Here is a 15400-nt window from a genome sequence, read left to right as displayed (position 1 = left end):
TTTGGCAATGTCAGTTAAGAATATATTTAATAGAGCACACATTTCATCAGAGGTCAGATGTGCCAGTTCTGTAAGAAGGGCCAGTTTGCATACAAGTTGGTACATACAGGGTGAAATTAACATCAAGAAAAGTGATTTTACCATGGCTGGATCCATTAGCTGGAATGTGGAAAATTGTTGCTAAAGTCCCATCTGGTATGCTTCCCACTCTTCCACCTTCTCATCGTAAGGTGAGAACAGTGGTTGATTTGTAGCCAAAGAGCAGGAGAGCAAAGCAGACAACAAGGCTTCCTAATGTTTCTATCCCTCTAACAATGTTTCTATCCCTCTAACTGCTGTTACAGAAATTGCTGTAGCATAACTTTTATTGACACACCTAATAAGGTAGCCTGTAGCGCAGAGCCTATGGTAATGTAACAGACATGAAAAATGCCCTTGGTTGTCACCAATTATGTTATATCTCACAACATACACGAGATGACATCTCCAGAACATGTATATTTAATGAGTTCATAGGACAATATTTCACAGCAGATGCAAGGCTTAGCCACATGGCAAGATAGGTACAGTAAAGCTCTAGCTTGCATGGCAAATAGAATAAGGAGCAAAACCAGATTGAGGTTGATTGCTGTGCAGTGATTGCACACATAGATGGCATGTCGCACATGATGCTGGGAGGTGCCTGTACAGCCATTGCGTATGGTCCATACCAGGTATGTTTAAAGGAAGACATTGAAGTAATTAAGGGCTGGGCTGTTAGATTTGTTTCTGGCAGGTTTGAATATCACACAGGTGTGATAGCCACACTTCACAATAGTGGATGAAGATTAACTGTTGTGTTGTAATGTGCCAGTCATGTGCCGAGGGCTGACGGAGATCTCAGCTGGTACCCAACATCTAGGTGGTAGCCCCGTGGGTTACCACAATCAGTCTCCACAAACAATTATTTTCTATTTAAGACTGTATAACCATATTAAAGCTGTTTCTAACTGCTTTATGTAGTTTAAATGACTTCCTTCCAGTAGGCTGCAACCTGTAAGCACTGTCAGTCTACGTTTTTACCAATCCATTGCTGTGGCACAGCATTCAAAACGCTATTCAGCAAAACTGGTCCAGTGAATCGACTCCAATTTTTGCACTTATAGCCAGTCCCCTTTCTTTTATTGGTTCTATAGTAGTATAACATTAACTTGTATCCAAAAGAAGAATCTGTTCAGTTTCAATGATCTCCATGTGATGTTCTGATATACACAGAAGTCTGCTGGATTTCCATGTATACATCTATTATCCAGTGTCGGTTTGACAAGTTCATTTGGTTTAATTGTGAGGCTTCTGATGTTTTGATGAAAGTTGGTAAATGCATTTCGTTATGCTTGGTTTTGTCATAACTGAAGTATTTTGTTGTGTTAATAGCAGTTACAACTACAACTACATTTATTCTGCAGCTTTGTCTTTCTGGTGAGTTTATCTTTAAAAACCTGTAATGTTCAGATGCAGCATTAGTAGTGTCCTGTTTGACACATTGCTTAAATATCTGGGCATAACACTGCAAAGTGGTGTGACATGGAATGAGCATGTGAGGATTGTAGTAGGAAAAGCAAATGGCTCTTTGGTTTATTGCAAGAATTCTAGCAAAGTGCAGTTCAGCTGCAATGGAGACTGCATATATGATGCTAGTGTGACCTATTCTTGAGTACTGCTCATGTGTCTGGGATACACACCAAGTCAGTTGAAAGGAAGACATTGAAGCAGTTCAGAGGTGGACTGCTAGATTTGCTACTGGTAGGTTTGAACAACACACAGGTGTAATGGAGATACTTCAGGAACTCAAATGGGAATTCCTGGAGGGGAGGTGACATTCTTTTTGAGGAACACAATTGAGAAAATTTAGAGAACCAGCATTTGAAGTTAATTGCAGAATGATTCTGTGGTCTCTAACATACATCACGCCTAAGGACTATGATTACACTACACAACAGCCATTTTGCATCTGCGATAAGATACATCAAATAGTATGTATTTTGGTGTGTAGGATCCGAATATAACTTTCAAAATGTTCTAGCACATATTTTTGAGTTTTTAAATGTTTTTTATTTTTCATATTCAGTATTTCGCTTTTTGCTCTTCTTCTGTTTTGATGTTTAATTGTTTGTTTTTGATTTGCAGAGGAGAGCTAGAAGATCTACAAATCATCAGTAAGTGGTTTGTGTGGTAATCCAGTGGTGTGAATGAGATCCTCAGTGAGTGTTTCCTGGGAAAAATAGTGCAAACTTTTTGTGTTTAAAACTTACACTAATAAAAATGCCAACTAGTAAATCTCGTTTATGTCTAAACCACGCTGCCAACTTTTGTTATTTGTGAGGGAAATTCACTCCAAAAGCCCAGAGAAAAGCAATCTCCGATTTGGTTAAGAAAGCATATAAATTGTATTTTGATTGTCCTGTTGGTGATCAAGATATAAATTTTGCACCTCATATTGCCTGCATAATATGTACTACAACCTTAACCGAGTGGTTGAAAGGAAACTGCTGAGCCATGCCACTCACTGTTCTGATGGTGTGGTGTGAGCCTAATGACCATTATTCAGACTGTTACTTCTGTCTTACAAATATTTTGGGCCTTTCAAGCAAAACTAGACATAAAATAAAGTGTATTTGCCTGTGCCCCATGATGATTGGTTGTCTGTTCCTGTCTGTAACTTGAAAGCCATTGTAAAAGCTCTAGATAAAGAAGGTGAGGCCTTCAATCACATATGAGAATACACTCCTGGAAATGGAAAAAAGAACACATTGACACCGGTGTGTCAGACCCACCATACTTGCTCCAGACACTGCGAGAGGGCTGTACAAGCAATGATCACACGCACGGCACAGCGGACACACCAGGAACCACAGTGTTGGCCGTCGAATGGCGCTAGCTATGCAGCATTTGTGCACCGCCACCGTCAGTGTCAGCCAGTTTGCCGTGGCATACGGAGCTCCATCGCAGTCTTTAACACTGGTAGCATGCCACGACAGCGTGGACGTGAACCGTATGTGCAGTTGACGGACTTTGAGCGAGGGAGTATAGTGGGCATGTGGGAGGCCGGGTGGACGTACTGCCGAATTGCTCAACACGTGGGGCGTGAGGTCTCCACAGTACATCGATGTTGTCGCCAGTGGTCGGCGGAAGGTGCACGTGCCCGTCGACCTGGGACCGGACCGCAGCGACGCACGGATGCACGCCAAGACCGTAGGATCCTACGCAGTGCCGTAGGGGACCGCATCGCCACTTCCCAGCAAATTAGGGACACTGTTGCTCCTGGGGTATCGGCGAGGACCATTCACAACCGTCTCCATGAAGCTGGGCTACGGTCCCGCACACCGTTAGGCCGTCTTCCGCTCACGCCCCAACATCGTGCAGTCCGCCTCCAGTGGTGTCACGACAGGCGTGAATGGAGGGACGAATGGAGACGTGTCGTCTTCAGCGATGAGAGTCGCTTCTGCCTTGGTGCCAATGATGGTCGTATGCGTGTTTGGCGCCGTGCAGGTGAGCGCCACAATCAGGACTGCATACGACCGAGGCACACAGGGCCAACACCCGGCATCATGGTGTGGGGAGCGATCTCCTACACTGGCCGTACACCTCTGGTGATCGTCGAGGGGACACTGAATAGTGCACGGTACATTCAAACCGTCATCGAACCCATCGTTCTACCATTCCTAGACCGGCAAGGGAACTTGCTGTTCCAACAGGACAATGCACGTCCGCATGTATCCCGTGCCACCCAACGTGCTCTAGAAGGTGTAAGTCAACTACCCTGGCCAGCAAGATCTCTGGATCTGTCCCCCATTGAGCATGTTTGGGACTGGTGAAGCATCGTCTCACGCGATCTGCAAGTCCAGCACGAACGCTGGTCCAACTGAGGCACCAGGTGGAAATGGCATGGCAAGCCGTTCCACAGGACTACATCCAGCATCTCTACGATCGTCTCCATGGGAGAATAGCAGCCTGCATTGCTGCGAAATGTGGATATACACTGTACTAGTGCCGACATTGTGCATGCTATGTTGCCTGTGTCTATGTGCCTGTGGTTCTGTCAGTGTGATCATGTGGTGTATCTGACCCCAGGAATGTGTCAATAAAGTTTCCCCTTCCTGGGACAATGAATTCACGGTGTTCTTATTTCAATTTCCAGGAGTGTATAACCATCTTTATACTGTAATTGAACTTATTGACGAAGCCCATTGTATAAGAAAATACTGAACAGCTAATACAGATTCTTATTCTTATTCTTATTCTTACAAGAAAAGCTTCCCAAATTAAGTGAGACAAAGCTGAAAGAGGGCATATTTGTTGGACCACAAATAAGAGAATTGCTGAAAGACCCAACCTTTGATACCACACTCACAGATATCCAATTAGCTGCATGGTCTTCTTTTAAAGCAATTGTGAAGGGCTTTTTGGGTAACAGGAAAGGCAAAAACTATGTTACCATTGTGAATGACCTGTTGGACAACTATAAGAACATGGGTGTAGCATGTTGCTTAAAAATCACTTTTTACATTCTCACCTTCATTTCTTCCCAGAAAATTTGAGAGCCATAAGCAATGAGCATGGCGAATGCTTTCATCAAGACATTCTTACCATGGAACACCATTACCAAGGCTGTTAGGACCCTTTGAGGAGGGGTGACTGCTGCTGGGGTCTTGTTAGGGAGAGTGATGAAATGGCAAACAAAAGAAGAGCTCTGGCATCACATTTTTCAAAACCCAAAGATGATTAAAGGTGAAAATATCTTCTGAACTAATTTGAACCTTTTATTGGCATCATGCCCACATATACAAACAAAATAGTATTGACTTCAAACGTTGTGAATGTGTATTTTTGTTTGACTTAATTGTGTCAATTTTCGCAATTTTTGTACTCTGTAGTGTATCTACCAAATGTGACATCATAGACAAAACAGTGTATTCAAAACCCAGAAATTAGGTAACTCCACCCATTTACAAACCAGATGCAGAATAAAGTTAAATTTGTTAACTAGTGTTATAAGATATGAGAAGTTATGTCTCATAGAGAGGCATGTAGACAGTCATGTATCTATTCTATTTGTGGGTGGAACAGGAAAGGAGATGACTATTAATGATACAGGGTACTCTCCACCATGCAGTGTGAGGTGTTTGCACTATAATATAGAAGGATTGGTACAAAAATAAATGCTTTTGCATAATTGTTACGAGATTGGCTCTACATGTAGTTGATGTTACAGAAAACCAGAAATCTCTTGGTAACATCCATTGTTCCAAACTGCAAGACTTTCGCAGCAGACCACATGCTGTAAAGAAGCTGCCAGCATTTCCCTTTTCTTTCACAAAGTAATTTTATAACAGCAATGTTAAAATGCACATTTTACTCTGGGTTTATTTTTTTCTTATATATATTTATATATATACATACCCCTAATCCTCTGCAGGAGTTTCGAGCAAATTATACCAGGTCAAATAAGTGTAAATCTCATCATCTTGGAAATCTGAACATCAACACTTTATGTGAGTGTCACAAAAACAAATGTTTTACAGGTTGTTTTCTATCTTATGGATTTAAAGATCTACTTGTGCTTGCTGTTACCCACTAGACTAGTTCACACATATAGCAGTTGAGTTTTCCTCTTTAAATATACTTGAATAAATGTCTGTTCAGCTTCGAGTTGGTTGTCTTCTCTTTACTCTGAACTTCTGCATATGAAGTAAAATTACCTTCTGATCATGCTAGTGCAGTTCTGATGGAATTCTTCTCCAATGTAATTATCCTTAACATTTAAACACAGCAACAATGTACTGTATGCTGATACTATGACACTAATAACAGATGGAGAAAATCTGCAAGATGTCATGGAATACAACAAAGTAGTAACTGAAATGAGCAGTGACTGGTGCAGAGTCAATCTTTTATCAATAAACAAATTGAAAACTGAAGAAATTTACTTCACCCTGAAACCAATTGAACAGAATACAAAAAATGTCAAGCTACTAGGTTTACATATAGATCAAAAACTTACATGTGACAGACACACAAATTATCTATGTGGCAAACTTGCTCGAACTCTCTTTCTATTACACAAGCTGAGACACATTAGTAAAAATGTGCTAATCTCCACATACTTTGCTTTTTTCCATTCACAACTGCAATACGGGGTACTTCTTTGGGGTAACTCAGTGGGTTCAAGTACCATCTTCAAGTGGCAGAAGAAAGCAGTCAGGTGCATTTTAGGACTAGCACCAAGGCAAAGTTGCAAAAACCATTTTCAAGAACTAAAGATAATGACACTAACTAGTATATACGTTTATCATTGTTTAATGTATGCTAAAGAGAATGTAAAGAACTTTAACTTAAGATCTGAAGTGTGTCTTCATAATACTCAAAAGAATAGTAACATAGACCTACCATACACAAGGCTGACATTAACACAAAAGAGCCATAAACACCTTAGATTAAAATTTTATAACAAACTCCCAAAAGCTCTGAGCAAACTACTGATGAATAACTTTAAGCAGACAATAGAAGTGTGGCTCAAATGTACGCCATATTACTCACTTGATGAGTTTCTAAACAGTGACACAAAAGAGATATGCTATTTGCAACAAAAAACTGCCATGTGAACTATACATACATGTTTGTGACAGTAATGTACCAGCAAAGACTTTTTACATGGATACATAAGATGTACCATAAATATATCTTGATACTATTGTATATTTATCTGTTATGGTGTATTATTATTATTACTATTGTGAATGAATAATTGTGGTATTATCAATATTACTTTAGCATGCTTATCTGCTTGCCCTGCACAGGTACAATTATTATTGTAATAAAAAAAAAAAAAGTATTTGAACACACTGACAATGCCAATTGTATGGAAAACATATTGAAAGGCAAATAAAGATTCTACTGATGCTTCTAACAATAAAAGCACCAAAATAGATGAATTGGAAATCATTCTGTCTGAATGTGCAAATATTAGAGTTGTTTATTTAAATGTTTATATGAGCACTGGTTTACTGAGGACACAAAGTTCTAAACAAAATAGGGAACTTCAGATTAGGAAGTAGCTTCTGCAGAAGAACCAAGTCACTTGGAGGCTCATGTACTACATAGTGGTATAAATTATGAGACCAGAAACTGTTTTAATTATTTAAATGAAAAATGTGTGTTTGGAGCTGTTGTGTAGAAATAGTGAACTCACTAGCAAATGTTATAATAATCTCAATATGCATAATTCCAGGGACATAAACAACAGAACTATTCTTATCTAAGCTTCAAATTATGCTAGAAGACCTTTGTAGAGAAAAACAGAAAAAAATTGTAATAGCTACTGACTTTAACATTGATATCACATGTGATAGTAGCCACACTTCAAGATTCACTACTTGGTAAAGAAATATGGTTTCAAACTGAATTTCTTTGAATCTACCAGAGACAATGGGCAATCAGAAACATATATTGACAATGTTCTAACTAATTATGTATCTGAAGATGTCTATACAATTTGTCTAGATCTAGGTATTTCATATCATACTGCATTGTTCATTCAGCTGCCATAGACAGAAAGGAACATTCCACATGTGAGGACCCATATGAGCAGGAAATTTAGCAAAGAAAACTTGTTAACATTTAGTGAGAAGCTAAAAGAGAAAACATGGCCTTTTAATCATTGTAACTCAAGTAAAAAAAAACTTTTAGAAATTCCTAAATAGTTTTCTTGGTGTCTTTAATGAAACATTTCCACCTAGACTCTGCAGCAATAATATAACAAATAAAGTAAAGTGGATTATCCAGGGCATAAAAATTTCCAGTGTAAGGAAAAGGCAACTGCAGAGAGAACTAAAAGATTATAAAAATATTGATTTCATTAAATATGTTACACTCTATAAAAACACATTTAAAAGAGTTGTCAGGGCAACAAAACCACTGGCAAATAACTGGCTAATTTTAAATCATAAAAATAAGACAAAGGCTGTGTGGTCAGTCATTAAATCTGAGTTAGATGTTAAAGACTGTAATCAAGAAATTTCAAAAATTGACACTGAAGTGAATACTATTGTAAATCCAACTCAAATACCAGAGCACTTTAATGAATTCTTTATAAATGAAGCAAAGTCTTATGTAAATGTAACAGATTATCACAACAAAGTAAATCCCTTTGACCTAGGTGAAAACTCTCAAAACTTTACAAAATTCTTAAATGTTTCTGTGGGAGATGTAGAAAATGCTATTCTAAGTAGAAAATGCTATTCTAACATTAAGAAACAAAAAATCTGCAGTTTGGGATGGAATACCCACCAGAGTCATTAAAGTGATACACAATAGAATTGCAAAACCACTAGCTCAAGTAATAGATCATTGTTTTGAAGAGGACTGTTTCCCAGAGGTACTGAAATATGCTGAAGTCAAACCACTCTTCAAGAAGGGATCAAGAGAGATCATGGGAAATTATCATCCTATCACGATTCTCCCAGTCCTATCTAAAATATTTGAAAAACTTGCTGTTCCACAAATTCAAAACTTCATTACAAAATATTCTGTTATTCTAAACAGCCGATTTGGTTTCCAGCAGGGGAAAAATACCATAGATGCAGTAAAAGTTTCATTTTTCTGCAACCTCATAAAGGTGTTTGTTCTGTAAACCAAACACTGCTTGTTTAAAAACTTAAAAAGTATGGCATTAGCAGCAGTGCACTACAATGGCTTAAATCCTACTTATCCAACAGAAAGCAAAGAGTTGCAGTAAAAGTTTCATTTTTCTGCAACCTCATAAAGGTGTTTGTTCTGTAAACCAAACACTGCTTGTTTAAAAACTTAAAAAGTATGGCATTAGCAGCAGTGCACTACAATTGCTTAAATCCTACTTATCCAACAGAAAGCAAAGAGTTAGTATTTCTTCAAATGGCACATATTATTTTTCTGACTGGAAAAAAATATCCCAGGGTGTTCCACAAGGCCCAGTACTATTTCTCTTTATGTTAATGACTTACCATTAAATATCAGCTCCCCATCAGTTCTGTTTGCAGATGATACTTCTGTCTTAGTTGAAGATGAGGATTCAGAAAAAATTCCCAAATCTGTGATCAGTGCCCTCACTACCTTAGAAACTTGGTGTCAGCTAAGTGGGTTGAATCTAAACATATCTAAGACTTACGTGATGCAGTTCAAAACCAAACAGTCAAAATGTGAGCATATTAAGACTGTACACAACAATCAAAGTATAGAAGAAGTTGACTCAGTCAAATTCTTAGGTTTAAATGTAGATAAAAATTTGAGTTGGCAAGCACACATTGAATCTTTGACAAACAAACTGAGCAATATAAATATCATCAAATTGCAACTGACATGAGCACATGAAAAGTATTACAAACTACTTTGAATCCATTATTACGTATGGTATTGTTTTTTGGGGTAAATCGACAAACATAGAGCGAATAATAAAAATACAGAAAAAAACATTTGAAATATGTGCACTGCAAATCATGAAGAACCATGTCAACCATTATTTAAAAAAACTTAAAATATTAACCCTGGGAAACCATTTTGTCCATTCACATGATATTAGAAACAAAGAAAATTTTATGCTCCCCACCCACTGCATCAGATTGTATGCCAAGGGAACTCAGTACATGGGAATGAAAATTTGTAATAAATTAAGAGAGAAAAGATTGATGCAAATGAATTTAGGTTTACTTAAAAGAAAGCTGTATGAGATATACTGACACTGAGGTACTGTTACTCAGTGGATGAATTCATTTGGGGCAAATTGGAAATTTGAGCTGGATACAATGTGTTATACATTCCAAGAAATAACCTTGTAGTATATTATTTATTAGAGTGCTATTATTTAGTAATGTAAAAATCATTATAACTGTTTTATAAATTTTTGACATATCTTGTGTACACAAACCAAATGGATTGCAAATGTATCTCATGAGATGAATAAAACACAGAGTCACAAAACACAAATTCACAAATTCACTAAATCCTTGTGCTAGAATTGAATAACTTACAGTAAAATTTCAATTTTCTATAAATGAACATGAAGTACCTCTTCTGTCACTAATTCCATTACATTGTTTCTCACTAAGTACAGTGACTTCTGGTATTACTATATTACATAACAGACAACATTGCTTGTATGAATACCTTGATACCTGACACTAGATTGAATGTTAAGTCAAGGTTATTGATGTCACGTTCTGCCACAATGTCACCCCAAATTATATCATATATCATATTATAACAAATTGTGTCAGCTCGCCTTAGTGCTCAAATCATAAAGTTTTTGAGAAAACTGTATCAGAGTGTAGTGGCACATGCTAGTTCCATGATTTGCTCTCATGTTTGCAGTTTGAATTTGTAAAAGAAGTATCCACTGAACATACAGTTTATCCTTTTGTGCGTCAGGCACTAGCAGGGCTAAATGAGAGGTTGAGGATGGTAGGTATTTTCTTTTTTTTTAACAAAAGTGTTTGATTGTGTGGACTACACAATAACTCTGCACAAGTTAGAACATTATGGGATTAAGAAAAATGCTCAGTAATGGTCCATTTCATACATAGAAAGTAGAACACAAAAGTCTGTCATCCAGTATGAACACACAGGGAAGATTTTTCATTCTAAGTGAGGTCATGTAAAGTGCATGGTATCTTAGCGTTCTGTTTTGGGTCGACTGTTTTTCTTGACTGAAGTTAGTGATCTTCTGCTGCACATGGAAGATAATAAAACATTTTCTATTTGCAGATGACATAAGTGTTATTCTGAAAGATGTGCAATGTAATATATGTAATGCAGCTAATGGAGTAGTCAGTGACAACAGCATGTGGCTTTCAGAGAACTAATTAACAGTTAACTACAGTGAAATGTAATACATATAATTTCTGACACACAACTATTGTGAAAGCTGAGTTTTAATGTATCAAGGTAATTAAACAGTTAGTAAAGTAGACTATCTTAAACTCTTGGGACTCAAAAGTTAATGGATAGCTTTCTTGGCAGGGTCATGTTTAAGATCTCGTCCAGAAACTAAATGGTGCTGTCTTCACTGTAAGTATGATCACCATTCTCTCTGCATCTGAAACATATGTTGTTGTTGTGGTCTTCAGTCCTGAGACTGGTTTGATGCAGCTCTCCATGTTACTCGTGTTGGTATTTTGCAGCTGTGGCTTATTAATCTGATAGTTCGGTAATTTTCACATCTGTCAACGCCTGCTTTCTTTGGGATTCGAATTATTATATTCTTCTTGAAGTTTGAGGGTATTTTGCCTGTTTCATACATCTTGCTCACCAGATGGTAGAGTTTTGTCATGACTGGCTCTCCCAAGACCGTCAGTAGTTCCAATGGAATGTTGTCTACTCCACGCGCCTTGTTTCACTCAGGTCTTTCAGTGCTCTGTAAACTCGTCATACAGAATCACATCTCCCATTTCATCTTCATCTACATCCTCTTTCATTTCCATAATATTGTCCTCAAGTACATCGCCCTTGTATAGACCCATTATATACTCCTTCCACCTTTCTGCTTTCCCTTCTTTGCTTAGAACTGGGTTTCCATCTGAGCTCTTGATATTCATACAAGTGGTTCTCTTTTCTCCAAAGGTCTCTTTAATTTTCCAGTAGGCAGTATCTGTCTTACTCCTAGTGAGATAAGCCTCTACAGCCTCACATTTGCCCTCTAGCCATCCTTGCTTAGCCAATTTGCACTTCCTGTCGATCTCATTTTTGAGATGTTTGTATTTCTTTTTGCCTGCTTCATTGCCTGCATTTTTATATTTTCTCCTTTAATCAATTAAATTCAATATTTCTTCTGTTATCCAAGGATTTCTTCTAGCCCTAATCTTTTTACCTACTTGATCCTCTGCTGCCTTCACTACTTCATCCCTCAGAGCTACCCATTCTTCTTCTACTGTATTTCTTTCCCCCATTTGTGACAATTGTTCCCTTATGCTCTCCCTAAAACTCTGTACAACCTCTGGTTTAATTAGTTTGTCCATATCCCATCTATTTAAATTCTCACCTTTTTGCAGTTTCTTCAGTTTTAATCTACAGTTCATAACCAATAGATTGTGGTTAGAGTCCACATCTGCCCCTGGAAATGTCTTACAATTTAATACCTGGTTCCTAAATCTCTGTCTCACCATTATATAATCTATCTGATACCTTCTAGTATTTCCAGGATTCTTCCATGTGTACAACCTTCTTTTATGATTCTTGAACCATGTGTTAGCTATGATTAAGTTATGCTCTGTGCAAAATTCTACCAGGCGGCTTCCTCTTTCATTTCTCTCCCCCAATCCATATTCACCCACTATGTTTCCTTCTCTCCCTTTTCCTACACTCGAATTCCAGTCACCCATCACTATTAAATTTTCGTCTCCCTTCACTACCTGAATAATTTCTTTTATCTCATCATATATTTCATCAATTTCTTCATCATCTGCAGAGCTAATTGGCATATAAACTTGTACTGTTGTAGTAGGTGTGGGCTTCGTGTCTATCTTGGCCACAATAATATGTTCACTATGCTGTCTGTAGTAGCTTACCCACACTTCTATTTTTTTATTCATTATTAAACCTACTCCTGCATTACCCCTATTTGATTTTGTGTTTATAACCCTGTATTCACCTGACCAAATGTCTTGTTCCTCCTGCCACTGAACCACACTGATTCCCACTATATCTAACTTTAACCTATCCATTTCCCTTTTTAAATTTTCTAACCTACCTGCCTGATTAAGGGATCTGACATTCCACGCTCCGATCCGCAGAACGCCAGTTTTCTTTCTCCTGATACCGACGTCCTCTTGAGTAGTCCCTGCCCGGAGATCCAAATGGGGGACTATTTTACCTCCGGAGTACTTTACCCAAGATGACACCATCATCATTTAACCATACAGTAAAGCTGCATGCCCTCGGGAAAAATTACGGCTGTAGTTTCCCCTTACTTTCAGCCATTTGCAGTACCAGCACAGCAAGGCGGTTTTGGTTAGGGTTACAAGGCCAGATCAGTCAATCATCCAGAATTTTGCCCACACGTTTGTCTGGCCTCTCAACAGATACCCCTCCATTGTGGTTGCACCTACGGTACAGCCATCTGTATTGCTTAGACACGCAAGCCTCCCCACCAACGGCAAAGTCCATGTCTCATGGGGGAGTGGGGGGGGGGGGGGGGGGGCCTGAAACATAAAGGCTTGTTTATTTTCCTTACTTTCACTTTACTATCTCATATTATGTTATATTTTAGAGTAACTATGTGCACTCACCAATAATATTCGTGGCACAAGAAAGGTAATTCACTCTGATCTATGGTGTAACTTCCTGAACTTTATATTGAATATTGTTCAGGAATCTCAGAATTCTAACTCTGCCATTTACACTACAGTGTCACTAATCTGGCCCTCAGTAGTCCAGTCTCTCAGTAATCTTGCTCACATCCAAAATTGCACACAACAATACTTCATCATCTGCAAGAACATTTTTAGTGAATTACAATGTCAAACAATGCTGTACATTTTTGAAATTGTGGAATTCTATACAATTCAAAATCATGTCTTCTAAAAGGAAATACATTATGGTAGACTGCAAGCAGGTCTTTGGATTTAATAGAGTATAGCCACTATGTTTTTAAAATAAATCACAGATACTCTCAATAATCTGTCATTTCTGCTAATTTGGGACCCATACATCAATGAATGGCCAAATTAATTAGAGTCTAGTGCATTACATTACAGACTTTGTTATTTACAATATTGACTCATTCAGTAGAAACTGCAACAGTCATTCAGTAAACAGGAGGAGATGATGTGGGAGTGGGATGGTGGTGGGAAGGAGGGGGGGGGGGGGGGGTTAGGTTTGGAAGAGGGGCACAGACAGATGGGAAAAGAGGAGATGGACTAATAGACCTGGAGTAAATACATACCCAAGCAATGCTGGATACTCAGATAGTAAATAAATAAATTAAATAAATACTGGGTGGCAGGATATCCTGTGAACTATTGCATATGGAACTATGTTACATGTAGTGCGTGTAACTTATTTTTGATCAACTGTTGGGTAGATCCTTCCTCTACTGAGCCACTCTGATCATGGAAAAGGCAGAAATTTTACCAGTTGTGAATTTATGGAATCAACAGTTTTAAGACTGCAGGTTGAGTGCCACAACAAGCTTTCATCGGCTTGTGTTGCTGGAAGAAGTGAACATTCACAGACAAAAAAATTCCATGTTCTGTATAATATTTCCTGCCAATATAATGCCAGTTCAACTTCATTTTGGGATGTTTAGAGTCTTTTACAATGAATTAATTAATTTGTTATCAGCTCTACATAACAGATAAAAATAGTTATTTTTTTACTAAAATGATAGAAGTTACTATGTTCCTTTATATGTTACTATGTATTTCTGTAATGTTTGTTCAACATGATTTCAGCTTTAGTCTAAGGAAATCTGTTTACTTATTACTGTAGATATATATATTTTTAAATGTGTAAACTATCATATTACAGATCTGGCTGCCAACTATAATGGAAGTGGGAGAAGAGGAGGAAAATACTGAAGAAACACAGGCTACAATGTCAGAGTCATTTAATGATATAAGTGGTTTTATCTTTGGTTAGGTCATTAAACAGTTAATTAAAACCTTACAACAGTTAAACTGAGATCCTTTATAGCCTTTCCAGCATCATTGTCCCATTTTCTCAGCTATTTCTTCCTATGGTATCAAATATCAGAGCCTCTTACAATCTTACTCTCATGGAACTAGCAGAAAAATATCTTCAAGTGTGAAATAAAGAAGTATTAAACAAAATAAAGAATGATAAAGCGCCAGGAGAAGATTCAGTCACTCTAGATCAATTTAAATATGCAGACAAGTCATTTATAGTGAGATTCCTAAACTACTTAATGTGATCTGGTCAGGAGGTGATATATCTGAGGGCTGAAATAAGCCAACTGTCGTTCCTATCTTCAAAACAGGTGACTTGAAAAACTTTAATAATGATTGAGATTAAGCTTACTGAATTTTGCATATAAAATTTTTACGAGATCATCAAAATAAATTACACAGACACTATGAATCTATCGTGGGTTAGGAGCAAAATGGCTTTCAAAAGGAAGATCATGTTGTGATGGCTATTTGTCATTGAAATTACCAATAGAAAAACACAAGAACTCAATCTAGACACACATATTGCACTTGTTGTTTTGAAAAATGCTTTTGATGAAGCCAATAGAAACAATTTCTTACAGATTCTGGCAGATAATGATTTTCCCCAGCCATGTATTTGTAATGTATACAAATTTACAGAACAAATTTATTCTGTGTTAAGAAAGAGGGCAAATAAACAAAATGGAATGGTACCCATGCTGGACTAT

At 37.6% G+C, this 15400-nt stretch overlaps 1 protein-coding gene across 1 annotated transcript in view; it reads left to right on the top strand.

Annotated features, from left to right (window-relative positions):
* Positions 1-14643, top strand: part of LOC126273403 (uncharacterized) — a 92209-nt gene extending 77566 nt beyond the window's left edge. The window contains exon 4 of the mRNA XM_049976955.1: positions 14533-14643. Within this exon, the coding sequence (XP_049832912.1) occupies positions 14533-14643 (111 nt within the window). The remainder of the gene's footprint in view (positions 1-14532) is intronic.
* Positions 14644-15400: the final 757 nt, after the last annotated feature.

Source organism: Schistocerca gregaria, chromosome 5 (assembly GCF_023897955.1).
Source record: "Schistocerca gregaria isolate iqSchGreg1 chromosome 5, iqSchGreg1.2, whole genome shotgun sequence".
Lineage (NCBI taxonomy): Eukaryota > Metazoa > Arthropoda > Insecta > Orthoptera > Acrididae > Schistocerca > Schistocerca gregaria.
The sequence above is the reverse complement of the archived record's forward strand: the minus strand, read 5'-3'. Positions and strand labels throughout refer to the sequence as shown.